This window comes from Asterias rubens, chromosome 9, assembly GCF_902459465.1.
Source record: "Asterias rubens chromosome 9, eAstRub1.3, whole genome shotgun sequence".
NCBI lineage: Eukaryota > Metazoa > Echinodermata > Asteroidea > Forcipulatida > Asteriidae > Asterias > Asterias rubens.
The window spans coordinates 8,043,604-8,068,649 of record NC_047070.1 but is presented as its reverse complement, the minus strand read 5'-3'; the positions used below and the strand labels follow the sequence as shown (position 1 = coordinate 8,068,649).

General features: G+C 38.2%; 1 protein-coding gene across 2 annotated transcripts in view; it reads right to left on the bottom strand.

The window, feature by feature from the left end:
• The window catches only part of LOC117294524 (receptor expression-enhancing protein 3-like), a 47,946-nt gene that overhangs the window by 6,341 nt on the left and 16,559 nt on the right, over positions 1-25,046 (bottom strand). For both annotated transcript variants that reach the window (XM_033776976.1, XM_033776975.1), the window contains exons 3-8: positions 24,075-24,151; positions 10,353-10,473; positions 7,986-8,099; positions 4,822-4,996; positions 3,360-3,787; positions 2,744-2,823 (exon numbers count right to left, since the gene is read on the bottom strand). In XM_033776976.1, coding sequence (XP_033632867.1) covers positions 2,744-2,823; positions 3,360-3,787; positions 4,822-4,996; positions 7,986-8,099; positions 10,353-10,473; positions 24,075-24,151 — 995 coding nt within the window. The remainder of the gene's footprint in view (positions 1-2,743; positions 2,824-3,359; positions 3,788-4,821; positions 4,997-7,985; positions 8,100-10,352; positions 10,474-24,074; positions 24,152-25,046) is intronic.

Sequence of the window (25,046 nt, the reverse complement as noted above, 5' to 3'; positions counted from 1 at the left end):
CCATTTGAAGGAACGTAGTTTTTGAGAAAGTAGTTATTTTTCACTAAATGATTTGAATTGAATTCCAGACCTCAGCTGGTGTCTCGGTATTCAAGGCATCTGAAAGCTCACAACTTGTGTGACAAAGGCGTTTTTTCTTCCATTATTCTCTTGCAAGTGAGAATACTGGTCTTTGAGAACTACCACACATGCCCAGTGTCTTTAAGTATATCTTGCGCTAACAATTGAAAAATTAGCATAAATTATATTGAAGCTTCCTTGTGTGCTGGGATCCATGGGTCAATCTTCCCCTCCCCGTTCTCTTGTTTTATGTGTGGACTTCACAGAAAATAACATGTGGAGATCATTTAAACAAGCTCTACAAATTATAAATCATCTTTATAACAAAGGACTGGCCAAATTGGACAGCAAGACAAAGAAACACAAAGCAGAAATGAGATTCAGGACTTCAGAATAAAACTCTCTGTAAGCTTGAAATGAGAACCAACTGGGCCCAATTTCACGGCTCTGCTTACTGCCGAATTCTACGCTTACGATCACGATTCCCCGCTTACGTGCAAGCGCTGAACTTCTGCGCTAGCCTTGTCAGCGTAGGATTCCAAGTAGCGTGGAGTAAGCATGCGCAGAAGCCAAAATTCACCGCTGACCCGTGAAATACGCTTGCCGTAAGCAAAGAATTCCCTGCTTACATAGGCGCCGATTCTGTGCTTAAGGTAAGCTGAGCCATGAAATTGGGGCCTGTACGTGAACATGTGGTGTTCGTTGTAACATTTGATTAAACGTGTTCTCAATATTATGAGTAACATAATTCGAAAGACTCTTTATGTTGTGACATTTTTTAAAATACAACAAGTCACATACTTCTTGACACACTTTCGAACCAATCAAAGGGCTGAACTTGAGTTTTTACATCACCTACTTAAAGAAAGTATCCATAATATTCATGTTTGTTATAAAGGCTTAGTATAATATATACATGTATGTATAACAAGTGACTCTAAAAAGGTTAAATAAAAACAACATTCTGTTCACACATCTTCTGTGATTTAAACCAAAATGTTAAAAAAAACACAACTTAATTGAACGATAATATTAAATTGGAGAAATAAAAAAATAACAAAACTGTACATCTTCTTTTCTCCAGAAGTCCAATTCTAAACAAAAATTAAAATCATACCATGTGCCTCAGAATAATTATATTTGGATCAACATGCTTCAAAAATCATTGACTATCATTATAAACAGTGAACTCTTTAAGTTTATAAATATCAAATCATACAGTTTTAGATCACTTAATTTCTCAACGTGCTCTATAAATATGGTTTGAAAATTAACCTTTTCTAAGGCCAAAAGGAAAAGGCTTCAGTCATGATACTTAACCTGACCAAGTAACCTGCTTATAATAATAAAATAGCCACATTTACCGTGTACAAAAAAGTAGAGTTATTAACGCATACAATTGTAAGAAAAACCTTTACCAACAAGTTTCTTTGGAGGACGTTTATTCACTGCATTGAGTTAACGAAGTGCATCCTGCTAATATTCATAACATGCGTCTTTTATCTTAAACTCATCGATGGTAATTGAGTGTTGTTTTTATTTCGTAAAGCATTCTGTAAATGTCAGTGATAAATCTGACTACTAAAATGTAAATGAACATTATCATGTTCCTTTTTTCTTAAGACAGTCAAATTTTCTTTGAAGTATTCACATTGGAAAGTTGCTTCCTTAAAATTTATACATTGTACCAGAAGATGGCCAGGGGAATTAATTCAAAGAGGCTTATAAAGTTATCATCCGAAACTTTTATCTTTAGGTTTCTACACACACATTTTTGGACATACCTCCGATATCAACATTCAGCACTCACGAATAAATACGAATGTGCACGTTATCAATATTTAAACCATTATTAAAAAATATTTGTACAAACAAAATTCAACTATGCATTGCCACTGAGATTACTTCTCCGCAGTGGGTACATGATGAAATAAGAATTGACATCTCCTTGAAACCAGCAAGGAATTCAACATATCGGCATTCTTGGTTCCTCCTTTTAATAATGAGAGGATAATATGGACTGCAGAGGAGCAACACTATTTAAATAGATTTTTCACTGGTGTTACCTCAAACATCTCTTTAGTTAATAGACACCTTGCATGTGACGTCACACGCTCAAAGGGGTCAAAAAGCGCCCTCACTGAGGTCAAAGGAGGCAAATGATTGGATGATAGCTGTTCTGTGTGCGAAAAAACGTGCGCATAAGCTCAGCATCTGTGTAGCCTTTCGCGTTATGCAAGGGGTCTTAAAACTAGAAGGCATGTAGTTTCAGTTTGCAAATGTGTCTTTGCTCATATTACATGTACATTTAACGGCCAGTCAAACTGCAGCTATAAACGAAACAACGATAATGATCACATTAACAATGCACGCCCTCGATTAATTGAATAAGCGTGCGCGTATTCTGCACGGAGCAACTCAACCAGTAGAAGGCATTCTCTTTGCCTTGTGATCGTTATCAATTTCATAAACGCTGCAGTTAGATTGGCCCTTCAGTCAAGATACATATAACACTTATTCCCAAGTAACTCTTGTCCATACATGTAGCTTGAGATATTGGCTGATAGTTGAGATTTTAAAGCACTAAAAACTCCAGTATTTCTTGTCCATAGCTCGAGATATTGGCTGATAGATTTTAGACGGTGGGATAATAAAGCACTGACTGTTGTTTAGTTTTTAGTACCTTGTCATTTTGATGGCTGATGTCCTGGTCGGGTAGCGCTGTTGAGTTCTCTCTGTACTGGGTTGTGTGGTATGTGTGGTCTGAAAATAGAAAATATGGAAACGAACATTCAACACACTGGCTGTCGATAAAAATAATGAGGCCTGCAGCCGTTTTCACAAAACGCTAGGATTAATCCTATCTAGAGTTAGGACGAGTAACCCGTCCTAACTTAGAATTAATCTTAAGGTCTGCATGCTACAGTACGGGGTTGGGACTCGCCCCAAGTCCTAAGATTAATCTTAAGTCATGAAGAGTTTGGTGAAATCGACGGCTGGACTACGACACTAGTGGCGACTCATTTTTAATTATTAAAATTCAAGCTAAAAGGATTGAAGGATTGTGTCAATACGGTACTTCAATTAGTATTACTTTGTACATATCCCAAATACAAGTGAAATAAAAGGGTTGGTGCACTCAGAATCCCAAATTTTTACGTACAAAATTTGCAACGACATTTGACATGTGCTCAACTCCAGTGAAACATTCACTGTGAAAACATCCCTGTGAAGTCAAAATTTGTATTGCATTTGCTTTGGCAGAAAGTATGAACCGGGCTTCAATCACCATCCCTTACCTCGGGTTTCCTCCTCATCGGTCTTCGGCTCAAGTTATCCGCCGACGCGTAGTGAGAACGAGACATTGAACCCTCCGTACCGGACATATAAGTAGGCTGTTGTCTCAAGGAACGTAGCGACGGGGAACGTCGGAAGGTATAGTTATCCTCCCCGTCCATGTACATGTCGTTCTCATCGTTGTCGAACTCTTCTCTGGACTGAGTCCTCTCGTAGTACCTCGGCATCGCCCGGCGAGGGCTCGGGTCCGGTTTCTTTTTCCCCCGCTGTTGTCTCGGTCTTTCCTCCTCTACGTAACCGCCTTCGTCTTGCTGACTGATTTGGGCGGCGTACTCCTTGATGTTGTCGTGTTCCTCGCGCAGTCTGTTGTCAAGGCTTTGTAGGCTGTCCATTAAACCTGGTGACACGTCTGGGTCTGATTCCAGCCTCTCTGGAGGTGACGAAGTCAGGATAGTAGTTTTTGTAAAAGGGAAGAAACACAGTTAGTTATAATTGACTGAATTTCAGACTAGCAAAATGTAATTACAACAAAAAACTGCATTGGACAAGAAAGGAAGAATGTGAATGTCCCCACACAGGGTAACGGTCCATGTCACAAATTGACAGGCAACCACTTCCACGCTATCTACAAGAAGATAATCTACTCACATTTGAAATGTTAAAATATTATTCTCGGGGATCGTAAGTAGTGCTGGGCGAATAGTGAAATTTTGGTATTCGGATACCACTGGCCAACTATCCGAAATTAACCGGATATTCGAATAGTTTTTTCGCCGCTAGAGGGCTCTGTTCATTTGTGAATGAGATCTTTAGGGCGGATTAATATTAGTTTTAGACAGTGTCACTCGGTTCATTCATAAAAATAACCGGATCTAATTTAAAGATGGCGATTTGCTTTTTCTTTTGATCGTGATTGACTCTACGTGAAGGAAAACTTTCGTAATCTTTGAACAAATTACGTCAGAAATGTCATTGTTTTAACTCTTCACGGAGGTGAGCATAGTTAAATACTTAATTTATGCTGTTTAATGCTGTCTTAATAGAAGTTTCATAAGGATTCAGACAAGACATTCCTATCAGTTGTCGCCCGACGTCCGCGGATATTCGGATATTAAAGAATATCCGGTTACTTGGTTGTAATTACAGAACTATCCGGTTTATAAATAGCTATTCGCGCCCTATGCGGATATCCGGTTAAGTAAAAAAAAAAAAGGCATTTGCGGTCACGGATAGAAAAACCTAATCGCGATTAACCGTATATTAGAATAATTCGCCCAGGCCTAATCGTAAGATATTGTTCTAAAAAATATTAACTTGTTTTCTACCACAGTGGTCCCCGTAGCATGTGCTGCAGTTGGTTGCCTCCAAGTTGCCTGTAAAGTTGGCTCATGTGACAAGGCCCTAAGAGTGATAAGTTGACTGCGTGTAAGTGAGTTCTGAACAGTTGATGGATTTTGTTCGTACCTCTGAGTGGAACATCGTAATCTCTATCTTTCCTTTCTTCCTCTGGACCATCGTTGCAGACTTCTCCTCCGTCATTCTCCACCATGGGAACGTTGGAATCTTCCTCCTCTTGTATCGCATTCTTTGGTGCGTTTTTGTTGTAGTTCTTGAGTTGGTCCATAAGTGTTGACTGGCCCTGTTAAAAAACAAAAGGATGAAATACATAAATTATATAATGTTTAGGTCTCATAAGTCCGCATACCTTGCACGATTACTGTATGTTACAGCGCCAGGAGCGTCACTGAGTGATGGATTTGCGCTTTATAAGAAGCCGCTATTATTATTGTTATGAACACACATCGGCGTATGGATTAACCAGGCATGAAATTTGGTCCATAGTAGGAACATTTTATTGAGTACAAGTGCTTAACCACATCGTGTAGGATTTAGTGGCTTTTTTTTAATAAGGGAATAAAAGGGTAGCGACTAGTTCTTTCATGGCCGTTTAAAACAGCCCAGGGTCTAATTGCCGTGTGATAAAGGCCCGAGCCGAAAGCGAGGGCCTTTATCACACGGCAATTCGACCCTGCAAGGTTTTAAACGGCCGTGAAAAGAACTAGTAGCTACCCTTTTATTCCCATTCATAAATACCTTTTTGGTTAAAAGGCGTAATAAAGTAAGAAACTCTGTAAAACTTTTCCGACATGCTTGAGCTCTGTATGTTTCCACCTTCATGGATGTTACATGTACTGTACATGTACGATGTCCGTGTGTTGCATGCCTATTTTTGACAGTTTTCGGTTCCGTTCGTGCGCATGCGCATATAGTCTTGCAACATGCAACATGCTTTACTATAATTAATTCTGATTACCAATTGCTTCTATTGCAACGGCTAGCAGGGAATTTTTGCTTGTACACATGTGTACTCCACGTTACTAAGCATTCTTCACCTAAACAGCTAGTGCAGAATTGCAGTGCTTGCAGAGTAAATGGAGAATGGTGATATTGAGCACAGAATTCGGTTGTAAGCAGTGCCATGAAATTAAGCGAACGGCCCAACGCCCAATTTTATAAAGTCTGTAGGCACATAAACTTGATAAGCACAGAATAGTATGGCTTAGCAGAAACAGACTACCAGCCCAAATTACAGTAAGTTTACATTGTTGTGGCTGGTGCCCGACTCAGTTTTTGCTTAGCAAAGACAGTTGTCAAGCAGTATCCCAGGTCAAAATTCCAGTTGAACCTAGTTAACCGGTGTCAACTGGTTCAACTGGATAGTGACCAAACTCGTCCATTTTCCATATTAACCAACTGGTTTGGACTAGGTTTAACTGAGTTCAACTAGGTTGAAATTATAAACCCGTAGGTTTCTGTCCATTTTCCATATTAAACCAACTGGTATTAACTGTGTTTAACTAGTTTATCAACTGGTTTTCAACTAGTTCCAGTTAAACCCAGTTTAACTAGGTTCAACTGGAATTTTGACCTGGGATGACATTGGGACCAGATCTCCAGTTGCCAATGTACTCTGTCAATCTCTCCATCTGTCTGCCCAGCCACATGACAAACCCATAACTCAGTGACTTTCTTTGACAGTCTGGTTTCCAGACCTGACCTTTGTCTTACTGGTTAATCCGTGAAGGATTACCAACTGCTAATTATCAAAACCTTAAATTATATATTTGTATTCTGTACATGAATATATATAACTTACGCAAATCTTATTCGAGGACAACAAGCAGTAGCGGAAACAAACAGGCCTACAATTAACCCACGGCCCCCACAGCAATTGCAGCTGTGCCCTGTACTTTTTGACGTGGTGCTGATTAGAGAAAGGATTCGTTTTAAGATTGCTCTTCATGTTTTGAAAGGCTTGAACAAAACTACTCTTGGATATTTCCACTTTACTGTCACATTACACTTCTATTTGATTTCTTCGGTTCACACTTTTCAGTGTACATGTAGCTGGGCAAATGATTTGGCACAATCTCCTATCTAATCTGCATTTTGTTAAGTTCTAAAGACTTTGTCCATGTTGATTGCTTACATGTGCGCTACGATCTTGATAAAATAGGGCCTAATAAATTTTAATTGCTCTCTATTGTATTGTTATGTTTCTGCGTACATCCTGCAAAGTTATTAGCGAGATACAACAGTGGTACAATTTCAAACTTGTGCGTCAAGTTTAAATGCTATTTTGGGACTGACAAATACTTGTCTGTATTGACGAGACAACTCCATACCTCTTGACATTCAGGAAGTATGATTGCGCAAACAAAGAAATTGTTTTCAAAGTGCATTGCGACCTTTTGGAAAAAGTGTACATTAATTTTTGTTCACCTTCAATTTATAAATATTTGGTGGAAAATTTGAGTCTTAAAGCCATTATACACTTTCGGAACAGAAAAAAAAAATAAAAGTTCACAGATTTACAAATAACTTACAGGGTTTAAAGAAGGTAATGGTAAAAGACTTCTCTTGAAATGTTATTCCATGAAATGCTTTACTTTTTGAGAAAACAGTAAAACAATTATCAATTCTCAACATCAAGAATTACGGATTTATAGTAAACACATGTCATGACACGGCGAAACGAGCGGAAACAAGGGTGGGTTTTCCCGTTATTTTCTCCCGACTCCGATGACCAATTGAGCCTTAATTTTCACAGGTTTGTTATTTTATATGTAAGTTGTGATACACAAAGTGTGGGCCTTGGACAATACTGTTTACCGAAAGTGTCTGATGGCTTTAAAGGCAAAATTTACCTCTGTTGTTTGGAATCGTTTGATTGTTTTCATCGTGATGTACATACATAAAGATGTACATGTATACATGAACAATGAAACCAACATGTGAATATTTCATTTCAAAAGGTGGTCACGTTTATTTTTTTAATCTCGCAATTCCAGAGCAAACATTTCCAGAAGGAAGCATTATCTCTACTAGGCAGATAGGAATACACAATCTGAGACACTTCTCCATAATCAAGGTTGGAGGCATATAAACTGATATTTTTTGTCATAACCACATTACTTTCAAGTGAAATTTATCTCAAAATGCTTTACACTATCAAAAGCTGCTGTAGGCTTCTATTCTATCCAATACATAGCTTATATATTGCCATTAACTTTAAGATTGATCACCAAACGTATATCTTCCCTTTAAGTCTGTTTTAGTGTACTTGCCTTTATTGCTGATGTCATGACGACATTCGCAGCGATTGAAAGCCCATCTCGGCTAACTTTCTTGAGTGCTTCATACCCTTTGTTGCTCGCTTGTGATATATACTCGTCGATTTCCTGTGGCGTAAAATGAAAAATAAAGAAACCATGACATCAAAAGTAGACTTTCATTTTGTTTGTGAATTTCAGCAAGAGAAGTAGATTACAGAGCAGCAGGGAACGATTTCGTCCAGAAATTATGAGTAGCAAACACTCACGACTGAACCTATTTTGCCCACACTGACTGCTAATATTGAGTAGCAAATGGTGATTTTTTAGTAGCAACTGAAACAATTTGTGTAGCATTTTGCTCTGTTATACAAGAGAAATTGTTCACTGAGCAGGATGTCTTTATATCTGCAGACAGAAATAGCTCTTTTTTTTCCCCAGCACACATAAAAGGTCCAAATTCAGAAAAGAGTTTGAAATTTCTCATTCCTGCCTAATGCACCGTCCACAGCTTTCATGGATTTCCATTGCTCCAGCGCTGATTTAATTAAACCAAACTGACAACTTTTGACACTCATAGCTTTAACCTAATTCATTAAACTGACAGACGACAGACGGACAACTTTAAACTGGTCAATCCTCTTCTGAACGCTCTGCTTACTCAGAAGTATCCCATGAACTAAATCTGCCCAGATCCTTTCCAATCATGAAGACGAAATCATTATCTGGATTCGAGAGGCTAACAAAACACCTGTACAGTCAACAAGGCTCCTCTAAAAATAACTAAACCTGAAGAATGCTATAGGACCGTTTAGAATAATCAAACTTTAATTTCTTAAATGGTGGGGTTTTTTTTTCCTGTTTGTTTTTTTTCTTCTCTTTTTTGTCTTGCCCACCCATACCAAGTTTTAATGTTTAAATATTATTTGGCCAAGAAGTATCATATGAAATGATCACATGAAACATGGCTTAGAAGAAAAATCTACACACCGAAGAACAAAGAAATGCCTCAAAATGAACGAGATTTTTTAGTGCTTATTTGGTTTTTGTTATCCTTATAAAATGTAGCATCTAAAACACTGTTTTGTTACATCTCTGCTTTGAAATGGACCCTGCAGCCAATTTCCCAAAATGATAGGATAAATCCTTAACTCGAGTAACTTGTCCTAACTTAGGATTGGTTCTACGCGTCCTAGTATAGCATCCATTGATTCAAAACCGAATTCGTCCCAAGTACTAAGATTAATCCCAAGTTAGGAAGAGTTTGGTGAAATTGATGGTTGCCTCCTTGAATCGCGTCTTGTATATAAAGACAACCCAAAGTATATTTATAACCCCAACGCTAAACAAGCCACTGTCCCCACCAGGAACTGGATAATAAAAAAGAGTGACCTCTTTTGGCAATCGCTGTCAAACAATCACAAGAGGAACTGCTACATCGAGCTATCACTATCAGCCCCCGAAAAAAAAAGAGTCGAAGATTAGCAAAACTGCCCAAAATAACTCAAGGCAAGGGTACTTGCTCATGGCACCTGTGTCATACACTTCCCTCTTTCCATATGACTAATTAGTCAGGTTCCCTTCAGACTTTATCCTTACTGAAGTGTGTCATAAAGGTCGGTTACTGATCCACATCTTGTGGGTTTGGAAGGAGCAATGTCTCCTTTGGGCCACACCCAAACTACACCCACCTGACCACTTACAGGTACCTGGGGTGCATTCCACTCGCGCAAGCGTATCGCAACTGTTCGTTTTTTATCTTTGGAACGATTGGTGTGCACTACGCGCTGAAATGAAGATGGCGCGCACCGTACAAAGTTTTTTTAAAACTTTGTTTTTGCTGTATGTAGTCCTTTTTTCTACATCATTTCTTCAACTAATTAACTCTGTTAATTTAAATCTTCATAATAAATCACCGAAAATACAATGTAATTATGTTTGTGACAAAGAAATAGTACCGTATACTTGGCCGCCATTTTAAAAACCACTCGCCAACACCTCAGAAGTATGTTTGGGTAAGATTGCCAACGCTCGCCAACGGTGGCGGCACACAACTCGTTCCACTCAAAATTGTTGGCGACCGTGCGCAAACGTTGGCAACGTTTGGGCGAGTGGAACGCACCCCAGGTGCACCTTACTGACCTTAGGGTGGAATATGTTGAGAGGAGATGGACGATTGTTTTCTTTAAACTCTTCTAACAACAAAATAGCTCTCAAAAAAAGGTTTTTTTTAACACTATAAACAGCTGGCTTGCAACACAAGTACATTGACTGGTGCAACAGAACACCCAGGGGCGGCTGGGGGCTCGAAGTATGCTCTTCAAACCTGACGCTCATCTTTAGGAACAACAATTTGATGTCCAACCCTATTATCTCAGTCACCTGTTCTCGTTTACTCAGCGTTGGATGGACAAACTTTCTGTAGAGGTAGGTAGAGCCTTTGGTCCACGGTGAGATGAGCCAGAATATGAAGAGGATTTTAGCTTCGTAGTAAAATGGTAATCTGAAAAATAGAAACGGAAACAAAATAATAATAATAATAATAATAATTAACCATTCTTATATAGCGCATAACACATAGAAATCAAACATGTCCCTAAGCGCTCCTGAGAAGAAAGAAAAAAACAGAATACAAAGACAAAATAGTGTACCCTCCAAACAAAGTTATAAATCAAATGGCTAATTGCACATATCTGTACACAGGCCTTGAATTACCCGGAGGCCATTGCCTCTGTTGCCCCATGTTTTGGTGCCCCTTCAAAAGTTCACCATAGACTTAAAATGTTTTTCGCAGGGGATCCATTTTGTTTTGGGTCATACTCAGTGAAAAAAATGGTACATGTAGTATGATCAGGCCTTGCATAACAGTGAGCTCAAAGGGGTCATGTCCTCTGTTGCCCTTGGTGCCCATTCAAAACTTTGAAACGGACCTCTAGGATTTTTCAATGAAAGTGCTCTCTCATAATAAAAGTAATAACCGGCTTTTATATAGCGCCCTTAACCCCCCAAAAAGGGTCCCGAGGTGCTTCACAGAGGTTAAAAATATTAAGCAAATACAGACCAATTTAAGGAAAAACCAACGTCAGAAAAACAGATTAAAATTGCTTAAGAAAATTACAAACGCCCAAAGACAATTATAAAAAAAAAAGTTAAGCAAGTAAGAACAATGCTGGACAATAGGAGACTTTCCAACGCTAGGCGGCAGCAGACATACCGGGTAAATTTCCATTGTTTACGTAGTTCTGAACATGCGCATAATTCTGAGAACAATGGATTTACCCGGTAAGTCTGCTGCCCTCTATCGTCCCAGAAAGTCTCCCATTCTCTGCAACATGAAAAACTACTTTGCGCTCTCAAAGATGAAATACCAGACCAGTTTGATTTTCCCTTTTTTCATTTATTTACAAATGTATCACTTGTGGTGCCGTTTAAAGCCATTGGACCCTTTCGGTAAACAGTGTTGTCCAAGGCCCACACTTTGTGTACCACAACTTCTATATCAAATAACAAACCTGTGAAAATTTAGGCTCAATCGGTCATCGGAGTCGGGAGAAAACAACGGAAAAACCCACCCTTGTTTCCGTGCGTTTCTCCGTGTCATGACATGTGTTTAAAATAAATCCGTAATTCTCGTTAACGAGAATTTATATTGTTTTGCTGTTTTCTCAAAAAGTAAAACATTTCATGGAATAATATTTCAAGAGAAGTCTTTCACCATTGCCTTCTGTAAACCCTGTAAGTTATTTGTAAATCTGTGAACTTTTTTTTTTTTTTTCTGAACCGAAAGGGTCCAATGGCTTTAAAGAGTCTGGGTACTTTTTGTAGGACACAAAAGACAATGTCCACAGATTTACATTAAGATTGCACCGTTTGAAGATAATGATAGTAGAAAACTTCCTTTAAAATATTACTTGCTGAGGTGCTGTAGTTTTTGAGAAAATGAGTAAAACAGTGGCACGAAAATAATGTTCGTCTCAGGAGACAACATTATTTTAGCATGTACACACGTGTACAAAGTATTTACCAGTATTAAGCTTTCTACCAACATTATTTTCAAACCGTGTAAGTTTTAATGGCAATCTGTTGTCATTGTGTTTTGTGTCCTACAAAAAGAAACCCAAACCCTTTAATCTAATTCCAGCTGATAAACAAAATGACTGAAATTCCACTCATTCAAAGAATGCCTCTTCCTTTTTATTATTGACTGACATTCGTGACCTTAAAACAATCCTATTAGAATCAATAATTAGTGATGTACACACATAACAGTAAACCATGTGTCCTTGCATGACTGACTGGATTACATGTACATGTACAACACATGTTGTCATTGTCATTTATAGGGGAATTTGTCATCTATCTACCAAAATAGATCTGACCTCGAGTTTGAATAAGTCTTGAGCTTGTTGCTTCATGGACAAAGGTCCTGGTCCTTTCTCTAAGCAGTGAAAGATTTCCCTTGTATTGTATACATAACATAGCAGAGCAAAATGCTATGCAAAATGAGTCAGTTGCTATTCAAAAATCATCATTTGCTACTCAATTATCAATTTCAGTGTGCACACATTTTTTTTCTGTCAAAATATTTTGCTGCGCAAAAATGGTGGGTGAAATCGTTCCCTGTCTAAAGTTGGTTCAGGATGGCAGCCACTTCTAGAACTATGAGGTTCATGCGGCTTTGGTGGCAGCTTTAAAAAACCTTCATGGGTTGTTTTATGGACAACTTATCAAAGGGACTCATCAAACTTTGCAATCTGTTCTTGCTCTTTATCATTAAGAATGGGGATAAGTTGGCGCAGTGATTTCTTTCCCCGCCTTCCACCTCTGTCTGTGGACTGTGGTTCGAGTCCCACCTCAGACCAGAGCCTTGCATGTGAATTGGGTTTTCAGTCCCTACCTCAGTGCTTGGGTTTTCCCACTCAGAGGTTTTTCCTCCCACATCTAAAACTGAACATTGTCTTCTCTGTTCCTATTCATACTGTTATTGACCTTAAAGGGAAGGTACACTGTTGGTATTTGTCAAAGACCAGTGTTCTCACTTAATGCATCTCAACATATGCATGAAATAACAAACATGTCAAAATTTGAACTAAATTTGTCATCGGAGTTGGGAGAAAATGATGAAAGAAAAAACACCTTTGTTGGACGAATTTGTGTGCTTTCAGATAAAAATAAAAGACTTCTAGCTAGAAGTCTTTTATTATTTTAGTGAGAAATCACCTCTTTCTCAAAAACTATGTTACTTCAGAGGGAGTCGTTTCTCACAATGTTTTATACTATCATCAGCTCACCAATGCTAGGTACCAAGTCAGTTTTTACGTTAATATTTGTTTTGAGTAGTTACCAAACGTGTACCTTCCCTTTTAATGTGCTGTTGGATGTGTAATCAAATAATACAAAATAACATGAAAAATAGCAAAAATCTACCCAAATTTAGGACACTACTGCATCTTAAAGACAGCTGCTCTAGAATTCAGGAAGTGACATTTCTCTGTTGTTCTTTAACAAAAAGTGCACTCATGACTGGTTGAGTACCCATTTATAGTTTATTCATAAATACCTAAGACAGTTTATCCATTTTAATTGGTCGAGAGGGCATCACATGGGGGTGTTTAAACGGTTCATATAAAGTCAGAAAAAGTGTTTAAACATGGGAGTGACACGCAAGCTTGCACCTGTGCTTATTAGACACTGATAATTACCCTCGCCTCCGGCTCGGGTAATTTTCACATCCAGACTGCAACCGGTATTAAACAGAGTGTTTAAAACCGGCCAAGCACATATTTATTCCCTTATTATGAAAAAATATCAGTTACATTTTTCTCAGAGATAAAAACAAAACAAATCTGAGAGACGCACTGACAGAATGATTCACACAATGTAATGTGCCCAACAGATTGACATTGCCACGTACGTGTAGCTATTAATCATGTATCCTGTATCTAAATGTGGACATGTGTCATATTTGCTATGTAATTCTGCTTTACACGCAATGTACTCTCGTGGTGATTATCAAATTAAAGGGAATGTACAGGTGTGTGCTTACACATGTAGAAACATAATACGGTCATTATTTAATTCCTGTTAGTGTCACAGGACATTGTTACCCTCTGCATACATTTTGGTGGTCAACTTGGCTTAAGTGGTTGTATTCATTTATTCAACTGAACAACTCATGTTATTGTTAATAATATCAGTCTTAGATAGTGCACGTACCTACCAAACAAGGTACTCAAGGCGCTGAGTAAATACAAACTTTCTGAAAGATAGGTAACTGCAGTGATGAATTTTTAGACCCAATTATTTAGCAACTTGTAAGGGTTTACAAGGTGCTACGGCGCATACAGCAGCCACAGCCAGGAACACCGGCGCAAACCCCCTTCTCTAATCGATAAGTGCAGTGGGTTCTTTTACATGCGTTACACAACACATGGGACCAACGGCTTTATGTCCCATCCGAAGGACGAAGCAATGGTTAAGTGCCTTGCTTAAAGGCAGTGGACACTATTGGCAATTACTAAAAATAATTATCAGCATAAAACCTTACTTGGTAAATAGTAATGGGGAGAGGTTGATAGTATAAAAAATTGTAACAAAACGGTTCCCTCTGAGGTGACGTAGTTTTGGAGAAAGAAGTAATTTTCCAAGAATTTGATTGTGAGACCTCAAGTTTAGAACTTGAGGTCTCGAAATCAAGCATCTGAAAGTACACAACTTCGTGTGACAAGGATGTTGTTTTTTTCATAGTTGTCTTGCAACTCCAACGACCGATCGCGCTCAAATTTCCACAGGTTTGTTATTTTATGCAAATGTTGAGATACACCAAGTGAGAAGACTGGTCTTTGACAATTACCAATAGTGTCCACTGGCTTTAAGGACACAAGATCAATTTTTTAACTACTACTACTTATTCTTCTTCTACTCTTCCTCTAACTCTTCTCAAAAGGATAATTAAAGATTGAATTGAATCTTGAAACTTGGCATATACTTGAAGGTTGTCATGAAGACGACACTTGAACAATGACGTCATGATGACGTCATCAGGGCCCAATTTCATAGAGCTGCTAAGCACAAAAATTTGCTTAGCATGAAATTTCTTCCTTGATAAAAACAGAATTACCAACCAAATTTCCATGTGATTTTCAGGATAAGCAAACAAAAGCTGAATACCAGTAACAAGCACTATGTAACAAATTTAGCTGGTAATCCTGTTTTTATCAGGGAAGAATTTTTATGCTTAGCAAATTTTTGTGCTTATGAAATTGGGCCCAGGTGTCAAATGACAAGGTTTTTAAACGTTAATATATTCACACCTGATGGGTTTCTCAACGCGCTCCAACATCATTACCCATGGTCACTTAATTCATTCCTTGAACCATCTCAGCTCCCTTGGGGAGTATACAGCAAGCACAAAAAATGTTGCCTTGGATCGGTCGAGTTGGTCTTTGAAAAGCGTTTAAAAAGTTGTTTTAAAAGTAGAATACAATGATCCACACACATTTGCCTCCAAATTGCGTGGTTTTCCTTTGACTTTGCGATCAACTCGACCGATCCAAGGCAACGTGTTCCTTTAAGAAAGAGTATCATTTGAAATACCTACATGTATTGAGTTAAGAGAGAGTAAACTGCACAAGGCAAGTTTTTATCAAAAGGATTTTCCCAAAAATGTGTGGGTATTTTGTGCTGACCTGGGGAAATTATTATGAAATTCAGCGAATGGTGAGGTTATGTTAGGAGGCGGAATGGAATTGGGCTGAGAGGGGCAGTCAGTACAGTACGATAGAGCTGTGCATGATCCTTAAAGTGTAATCCCCCAAGAAAAACACTGCATCACCGGCAAAGAATTCCAGCTCGTTAAACAGACACTTCAGAAGAAAAACACGAGCATGAGTGCTTAAAGGGCCTGTATAAGTTAGGTTTTTGGAACCCTTTGAATGTTTCAATCCTACATCAATGTAGATATATAATACAATAAAACCAACCCATGAGAGTTTCATTTCAAAAGTTGGTCTGGTTTTTGAGATATCGTTGAAAATCGGGAGCGAATATGTCCACGCATGAAGAATAATCCCTAATAGGATTACGTAAAATCTTAGAAGCGTCACCGGTAACGCTGCTTTTATTCAACATTTCGGGAATAAAACAGTGATATATTTTTTTTCAATAATCACAGTACTTTAAAGTGAAATGTTTCTCAAAATGCATACAAAGCTGCTGTACTTCTTACATCGTAAGATTTTATTGACATTATTTTTCAGAGTCATTACCAAACAGATACAGTCCCTTTAAGTGCTGTTATGCTACATGTATATATCTAGACATAAGATAAACGATGAGAAAATAGGATGAGTCATAGATCATTATTTCTGAGCAGTAATGTTCCGAAGGGGGGGGGGGGGGGGTTGTACTTAACAGCTGTTGCTCATTGGTTGCTCCTTTTTATACACAATTGATTCCTCTAGAGGCAGTGGACTCTGTCTCCAGTGTATGTCTTGGAATCCAGACTATTTCTTAAAAACCAAAGAGGAGTAAGCTAGTTACTGAGTGATCTTGAAGGGCTGTGCGGTGCGGTGTTGAAAGGTCACCTCTGCTGTATGTTATTGTTTTGATATTGAATGATATGATAATTGTGGGGGACTTGTTGAAGATAAGGCTTACCAGCTTTTGCCTTAACCATGTTCAGAACAAAGTTATCAATGAGTTTTGGGTTTTTTTTGTTTAATAGAATTGACTTATGCTTTTGTGGCTTGTCCAAACCTGCCTTCAAGGGCCTTGGTGTGCACTGTTGAAATGTCAACTCTGCTGTAGGCCTATGTTATTGTTTTGATATTGAATGATATGATAATTGTGGGGGACTTATTGATGATAGGGCTTACCAGCAGCTTTTGCTTATCATGTTTGGAACAAAAGTATCAACGAGTTAGGTTTTTAAAATAAAATTGACAGGGCCCAATTTCAAAAGTCTGTAAGTACAAAAACTTGCTAAGCACACAAAAGTATTGCTTAACTGAAACATAGTTTTACATTGTTTTGACTCGTGCCCCACTCAGTTTTTGCTTGGCAAAGAAATTTGTCAAGCAGTATTTTCTGCTTAATAGCTTTATAAAATTGAGCCCAGCTTCTGTGGCATGTCTTGGCTGAGCAGTCTAGCACATGAAAATCAATGACAGGAACCCAATTTCATAGAGCTGCTTTTAGGAAATAGTGCTTTTAAAAACATTCCCTGCTGAGCAGAACTTAGTCAGTCTGATAAGGATACCAGTCAAATATCTGCATAATATATGCAGGCCTGATACTTCAAGGAGGCAAGGAGGGGGATTGCCTCCATGCCCCCTGGTCATTGCCTTAGTGCCCTTGAAATGCTCACAGTTGAAATTTACAATTTCCTCATAGAGGTGCCCTTTACCAAGAAGAAAATGCCTTGGTGCCCTTGCCCCTTCAAAAACGAAGCATACATGCCTGCATATGACATACTACTTAGGCTGGTAAGCATAACTGGTAAGCATAACTTTTTTATGCTTAGCTATTTTTGGGCATGGCTGAGTCATGCGGGTGTGGGTTCTAATCCCGATCATGACACTTTGTATCCTTGAGCAAGACTCTTCACTATAATTGCTTCTCATTACCCAGGAGCTGTAAATGATTAGCCATCTGTGTGCCCATGTGGCTGCCGATGCTGCATACTCCTCAGGAGTTGAGGTGCTTTCAGGATGCCTAGGGCCCGATATATGAGTAGGGGTAATACTGATGTCATGATAATTTGAGGAGTCTACTTGGCTTGGAGAAGCACATTTTAAATATGCATTTTTATTATGATGTCAAACTTCAGTGTAATCCACAAGAAAAAATTCAGACTTGAGTTGGCAGCTGGGTTGATCTTCTGAATTTCAGGAACACGTCCCATCCATGAACTAACTTAGTTGTAGTTGTTAATTTGGGGTTCTGTTGGGTTTTTTTTTTTGGGGGGGGGTGGAGGGGTGTTAACTTTACTCCAGTCTAAGCGTATTCAATGATACAGAGTTCTCATAAAAGTTTAAAGCCATTGGACAATTTCTGAACAGAAAAAAAATTTAAAGTTCACAGATTTACAAATAACTTACAGGGTTTACAGAAGGTAATAGTGAAAGACTTCCTTTGAAATATTATTCCATGAAATGCTTTACTTTTTGAGAAAACATTATAACAATTATCAATTCTCGATATCAAGAATAACGGATTTATCTTAAACACATGTCATGACACGGCGAAATGTGCGGAAACAGGGGTGGGTTTTCCCGTTATTTTCTCCCGACTCCGATGACCGATTGAGCCTCAATTTCACAGGTTTGTTATTTTAAGTTGTGATACACGAAGTGTGGGCCATTAGTCAATACTGTTTACCGAAAGGGTCCAATGGCTTTAAAGCATAAAAGGTATTTAAATGAAATACAATTTTTTATGTCTTTGTAATTTTCTTGTGCATGTCTGAATTTTTTTGAAATAGTATTATTGGCGGATTGAATCTTTTGGTTATAGACAAAAGAAAAATCCTTAATGAAGACTTCATCGTATCTGTTGAATCTTTGAGTGTTTTTTATTTGGTGTGTATAATTCTATTGCATTTGTGGAGCTAAATAAAATAATAATAACAAATTACAAAAATAATATCAAAGTTGCATGTCGGAGAAGAAATCAAATCTTATTAGGAATTGCAATGCGGGGAACGACTGGAATTGTTTTCCCGAGTAGCAAAATTGGATTTAGGAATACCAATTGATAATCTTGTGCAGCATTTTGCTATGCTATCCAAGAGAAAATCATTTACTTTATTAGGCATGTATGCTTCATTTTTGAAAGGGCAAGGGCACCAAGGCATTTTCTCCTTGGGAAAAGGGCACCCTATGAGGAAATTGTAAACTAAATTTCTACTGTAGCGTTTCAAGGGCACCAAGGCAATCACCAGGGGCATGGAGGCAATCGCATTTGTTGCCTCCAGGAAGTATCGGGCCTGCTACATTGTACACTTGTAGTGTACAGAACATCAAGAGAAAATATTTCATCTATTTGTGGTTGTTGATCAGAGAATCCTAAATGGATTCCACACCAGACCACAAAATAGTTGCATGCACACAAAAAACCCTGATTAGACAAATGTCTCCCTGACATTTAAAACCACAATCTGGATGATTTTATATCTCCAATAACAGCCCAGAGAAATTCAGGAGATACTCGGGAGAAATTTCTCACAATATTTGTTTGACAGTTGAAAGATTGTGCAGTGGAACAATTTCGTCTAACAATTTTGCGTAGCAAGAAATTTAGACTGAACTTATGTTATGCACACTGAATGCTGATAATGAGTAGCAAATCCTGATTTTTGAGTAGCAATTGATACATTGTGTGTATCATTTTGCTCTGCTATACAAAATCGTTCAATGTGTTGGTCAAGACCCAGATGGGAAAAAAACGTAAAACAAATCAGGTTACAAACTTCTTTAGAAGTGCCAAGCACTTTTCTTTTTTATTCTGTCAGTAACAAATATTGCCTGACAACTGATCTATCATCAAACACACCTTATTTTCTATACAATGCAGTAATTGAGTTATAACAACCAAAACTGTTAAAATAAAGTAATTTACTTCTGTTTGGATTGGTCTATTTTTCTGACACTACTGCTGGTATTTGGAAGGGGGTGGTGCGGTCGAGGGCCGGAATTTATCATTGGCTAGCCGGCCTAAACGTTTGTGGACCACTGTTTTACATCTTGCATTGAGATAAGGAACGTTAATTTTGATATTCCAAGCCAATTCATGTTGGTGTCCCTTCAGAAAATTCCAATGGACTGTGTTCAAGCCTTACCCTGTAGAATTGAAATTTCAGTCCTGAATTTCCCTCTATTCATACGCATACCTAGATATGAGGCATAATATGCCAGGCCTGATACTTCACAGAGGCGATTGTCTGCAGGCCCCCTGGTCATTGCCTTGGTGCCCTTAAAATGCTCCAGGAGAAAAACGGAGCAATGAGCATATATACAGGCCTGTATGCTCAATGCTTGATTCCTTAGCAACAAATTATCCACGAGGGCCACGGGTAGGATTTACACCCAAAGTTTCTGTATGTTTTTGTGGTTTTAGGTGCTTTCTTTTTCGAATCAAAAAAGTAAACTTATATAACAGACTTTGAATCTTGTTTGAATTAAATTCTTACAGAGTAATCCGCAGAGGGAAATGTTAAGTATGTGTCATTGATGAAAGAAGAAGTGAACCACCCTGGTATTTCTTACAGTTCTTCCTTATTTCTGTACACAGCAGAACAAACATACTTAAGTATCACTTTCAAATTACCTCTGTCATTTTAAAGGTGCTGTTTAGTTGTGATCTACATGTAGCTGAACAATTCTGCGCATAAAATTATCTTTGTAATGGTATACACTGTAGTATAACCTTCGAACTACGATGTGACCTATGTTTACATTCAAACCGCCCTCTGTTGACAAAACACTATATACGTCATGTTTCGCCGGGCACTGAGTTGCGTAGTCATAGTAAGATTGCGTACACTTTCTAGCTGGCTGCCAAAACACAAAGGTTTTGCCCGGCGGTATGCGCGCGAATCATGTTATGGTTTTCGTGTGACGTCAGAGGTCACATCGTCTATATGACAGGCCTTGAATTAACCTATGTCGCCCACAGCAACTGCCATGGTGCTGTGGTGCCCCTGTGCTCTTGCTCTGGTGCCCTCTGCAAAGTTCCAACACGAATTTACACTTTCCTCATACATAGAAGCACCCTTAACAGAGCAAAGCTGCTATGCCCCTTCAAGTTCAAGGCCTGTACGACAGATGTACAGTAAGTTGTAACTTCTTTCCAATGCAAGTAAATTCATGTCAGACAGTATTTACCTTAGACACGGGGGTTTGTGACCTTAATTTGCTGCCTCCAGCTCTGACTGCAGACATATACGATAATTAATTTGGGACTGCAAGTACGTTTCCAGGGAATTATATATTTACAATCTCCCTAATAATTATATGAAGTATGCAAAGTGCATAATATTACAAGTTGAGATTCAAGTAGGATGATTCTAACATTAGGAAGTAGATTGAAGTGGAAAAGGGAAGTTTTCATTAAATTTCTGTCTGCCTAAATAGACAAGTTGATGACTGATTATTTAAAGAGGCTTGGAATGTTTTGTTTTTTAATGTATCCACGGTATGCCAGGCCTTGAACTTTAATCTTGAAGGGGGCAGGGCAGTTTTCCTACAGTAAGGGCAGTTTTCCTACAGTAAGGGCAGTTTTCCTACAGTAAGGGCAGTTTTCCTACAGTAAGGGCAGTTTTCCTACAGTAAGGGCAGTTTTCCTACAGTAAGGGCAGTTTTCCTACAGTAAGGGCAGTTTTCCTACAGTAAGGGCAGTTTTCCTACAGTAAGGGCAGTTTTCCTACAGTAAGGGGCACGTCTATGAGTAAAAAGTAAACTTAACTTGCTGGCATGTGCTCCTGGTATTAAAGGCAGTGGACACTATTTGTAATTACTCAAAATAATTATTAGCATAAAACCTTACTTGGTAATGAGTAATGGGGAGAGGTTGATAGTATAAAGCATTGTGAAAAACGGCTCCCTCTGGAGTGACATAGTTTTCAAGAAAGAAGTAATTTTTCACCAATTTGATTTCAAGACCCCAGAATTAGAATTTGAGGTCTCAAAATCAAGCAACTGAAAGCACATAACTTCGTGTGACAAGGGTGTTTTTTTTTTCATTACTATCTCGCAACTTTGACGACCAATTGAGCTCAAATTTTCACACTGACAGGCTTATTATTTAATGCATATGTTGAGACACACCAAGTGAGAAGACTGGTCTTTGACAATTACCAAAGGTGTCCAAAAGAACAAAATCCATAAACTGAATCTGTTTTCTCTGTCAAGAAATTTTCAAAGGGCCAAATTTTGCAATTCGACTACAAAAAAAACCTGAAAATAGAATTAGCTGTTGCAAACTTTTTACCAACCAAAAGGAACTTTAAAAAAGAGTTAATGGTCTGACAATTCGACCCTAACAGAGTCTTTCAAAGGCTATAAAGACTCTGCTAGGGTTCGAATCAGCAGGCCTTTAACTATTTTTTGCATCTGAAAAACGTTCCACGACAATAGATCTTTGATGTGTATAATTATCCCATCACGCTCAACTCGACCAATGTAGCTACGTGCAGAAAGATAATTTCTTCATTTAACAACATGCTGTGCTCACTGTCTGTTCTTTTAAGTGGAAGAAAAAAATCCACACAATACGTTTATCAGCAGAAGCCTCAAATGCTAAGAGAGAGGAAAAAACAGGGCCAAGTGATCCATAATTATAATGCATTCATTTCCTGCGCCCGATTAATGCATCTTTGAGAGACTGAAATGTAAAGGGACACGTTGCCTTGGATCCGGCGAGTTAGTCTATGAAAAGCATTTCAAACCAGTTGTTATAAAATGCATTGGTTAGAAAGACGCTTTAAAAGTAGAATATAATGATCCACACAATTGCCTCGAAAATTGCATGGTTTTCCTTAATATATGTCATGAACTACATGTAACACGGTCTGCCAATTCGACTCCACAAAATGGAAGATCGTGTTAGTTCATAAAGTAAACGGATACCACGCAATTTCGAGGCATATTTGTGTGGATCTTTATATTCTACCATTAAAACATCTGTCTAACCATATACATGTACATTTCATAATGGTTTTAAACGCTTTTCGTTGACCAACTCGCCCGATCCAAGGCAGCGTGACCCTTTAACATCTAGACAGCCGCTCCAGTCACCGTTTCCTTAGTCAAAAATCAACCCCGGATACAAACTTATCGTGGTTGAAGTTTGAAGACATCGCACGTACGGTATTATGTAAAATCAGTGACGCCACTCGACTTAGAGGGATTTTAGGAGGACAGGGCGATCATGCTTTATGAAATACTTTCCCTGATGATAAAAATCTCCTTTTTTTTAATTCTTAAGCCGAGAATTCCTCGTCATAATAAGCCAATAACACACTGTATGGTAAATTGCGAAGAGTAATTTATAGCAATATGTCAGTGCAACAAGGTCTTAACTAAAAACAAATTGTCGTTTTGCGTAAATCACTTTTTAAGGTTTAAGGGGACTTTCTAAACAATCAATTGTTGTTGAATTGAAGACAAGTCCACATAATAAGTATGAAATCGGACCCTATACAATACTGTCGGATTGTTTCCAATGCAAAGCCCATCATGATATTAGCCCAATTTTATGGAGCTGCTTATCACAGATTTATGTGCTTACATAGCCCTGTGAAGCGCATAAATCCATAGACCATAAGCGCAGTATTTAACAGCAAGCAGAGCACCACATTGGGCTGGGACTATTTAACAGGTGAATTGAACAGACATGCACGTGTGCATTTCTGACACTTCGCGCTATTTTTTACCGCATGAGCTGTTATCTTTGCTCATTGCAGAACATTACCTATTGACAGAAAATGGGTAACCAGCCAAACTATCACAAAGTTAGTTTACCTATGACTGGTTACCTGCCCATTTTCACTTTGCATAAATTGGCTATGATGCAATATTTTCTGCTTAAAGGCAGTGGACACTATTGGTAATTACTCAAAATAATTATTAGCATAAATTCTAACTTGGTAACAAGTAATGGGGAGCTGTTGATGGTATAAAACATTGTGAGAAACGGCTCCCTCCGAAGTAAAGTAGTTTTGGTGAGAGAAGTAATTTTGAGACCTCAGAGTTAGAATCTAGAACTTGAGGTTCCGAAATCAAGCATCTGAAAGCACACAACTTTGTGTGACAAAGGAGTTTTTTTCTTATATTATTATCTTGCAACTTCGACGACTAATTGAGCTCAAATTTTCACAGGTTTGTTATTTGATGCATATGTTGAGATACACTAACTGAGAAGAACAGCTTTATGAAATGAAGACCCAAAGCTTTAAGATGTGTAGCTTCATAATAAGACAACGTAATTATAATTAGCTGAGGTTTGCAGTAAACACCATGTGAAAATCTCTCTTTTGAGTAGTGTTGGTTCTAAAAACTCAAGTAATTACATACTTCTTAATTAATGGTCTCATATTGTACTTACATTGATGCAAAAATGTCTACCACTGTTTCCACAAAAGTGAACAGCGCAAATACAATCCAGTACATCATCCATTTGACCTGCAGAAGAAAAACACAAGATGTCGTTATAAGTTTGCCCAGGTAAAAGTATGTGTCCTCAAAGAAGAAATTTGGAGCACTTTGCATGATTGGCTTTTTTTGTGCAGAATCACAAACTGAGCTGTGTAGATTTTCTCACCTTACCTGATGTGTACATTTCTACATTCCTAAAATCAATAACATCCTTTAATATTGTTTAGAAATCCTTGTTCAGGCCTGATACTTCATGGAGGCACTGAAGACGATTGCCTCCATGCCCCTGGTCATTGCCTTGGTGCCCTTGAAATGCTACAGTAGAAATTTACAATTTCCTCTTAGGGTGCCCTTTACCTTGGAGTAGGCCTAAATGCCTTGGTGTCCTTGCCCTTTCATAAACAAAGCACACAGGCCTGCTTGTTATTGTTTATTTAAAAACCCATTAAAACAGGTGTGTAAGAATCTTAAGTCTTTAGTCTTTAAACCAGGTTTGAAAATACCCACTGAAAACCTTAGTAAAAGGTCAGTGATTTTAAAACAAATACCTACATGATCATAGTACATGTAGCAAGATTTTTCACAGGAGCATTAAGTCATAACTTATGTTTATAACTTATGTTTATCGTGGGACCTTTCTTACTGCTTCAAACATACTTATTTTGCACTTTCTTCTAAAACACTCCCAACACAGAAATCGATAGACGGTTTAATTTGAAGCTAAATGTAAGATCAGCAATTAAATGTATGCTGCTTTTTACCCTGAGCCTAATTTAATACAGTTGCTTAGAAAAACAGAAAATATTGCTAAATAATTTTCTACTGAATAGGATACCTGTCCAAACTCAAACACATGGTAGCTTGGCTCATAACCATATTCTCCCTTTTTTTGTGCTGAGCCATACTTTTTGGTTAAGCAGCT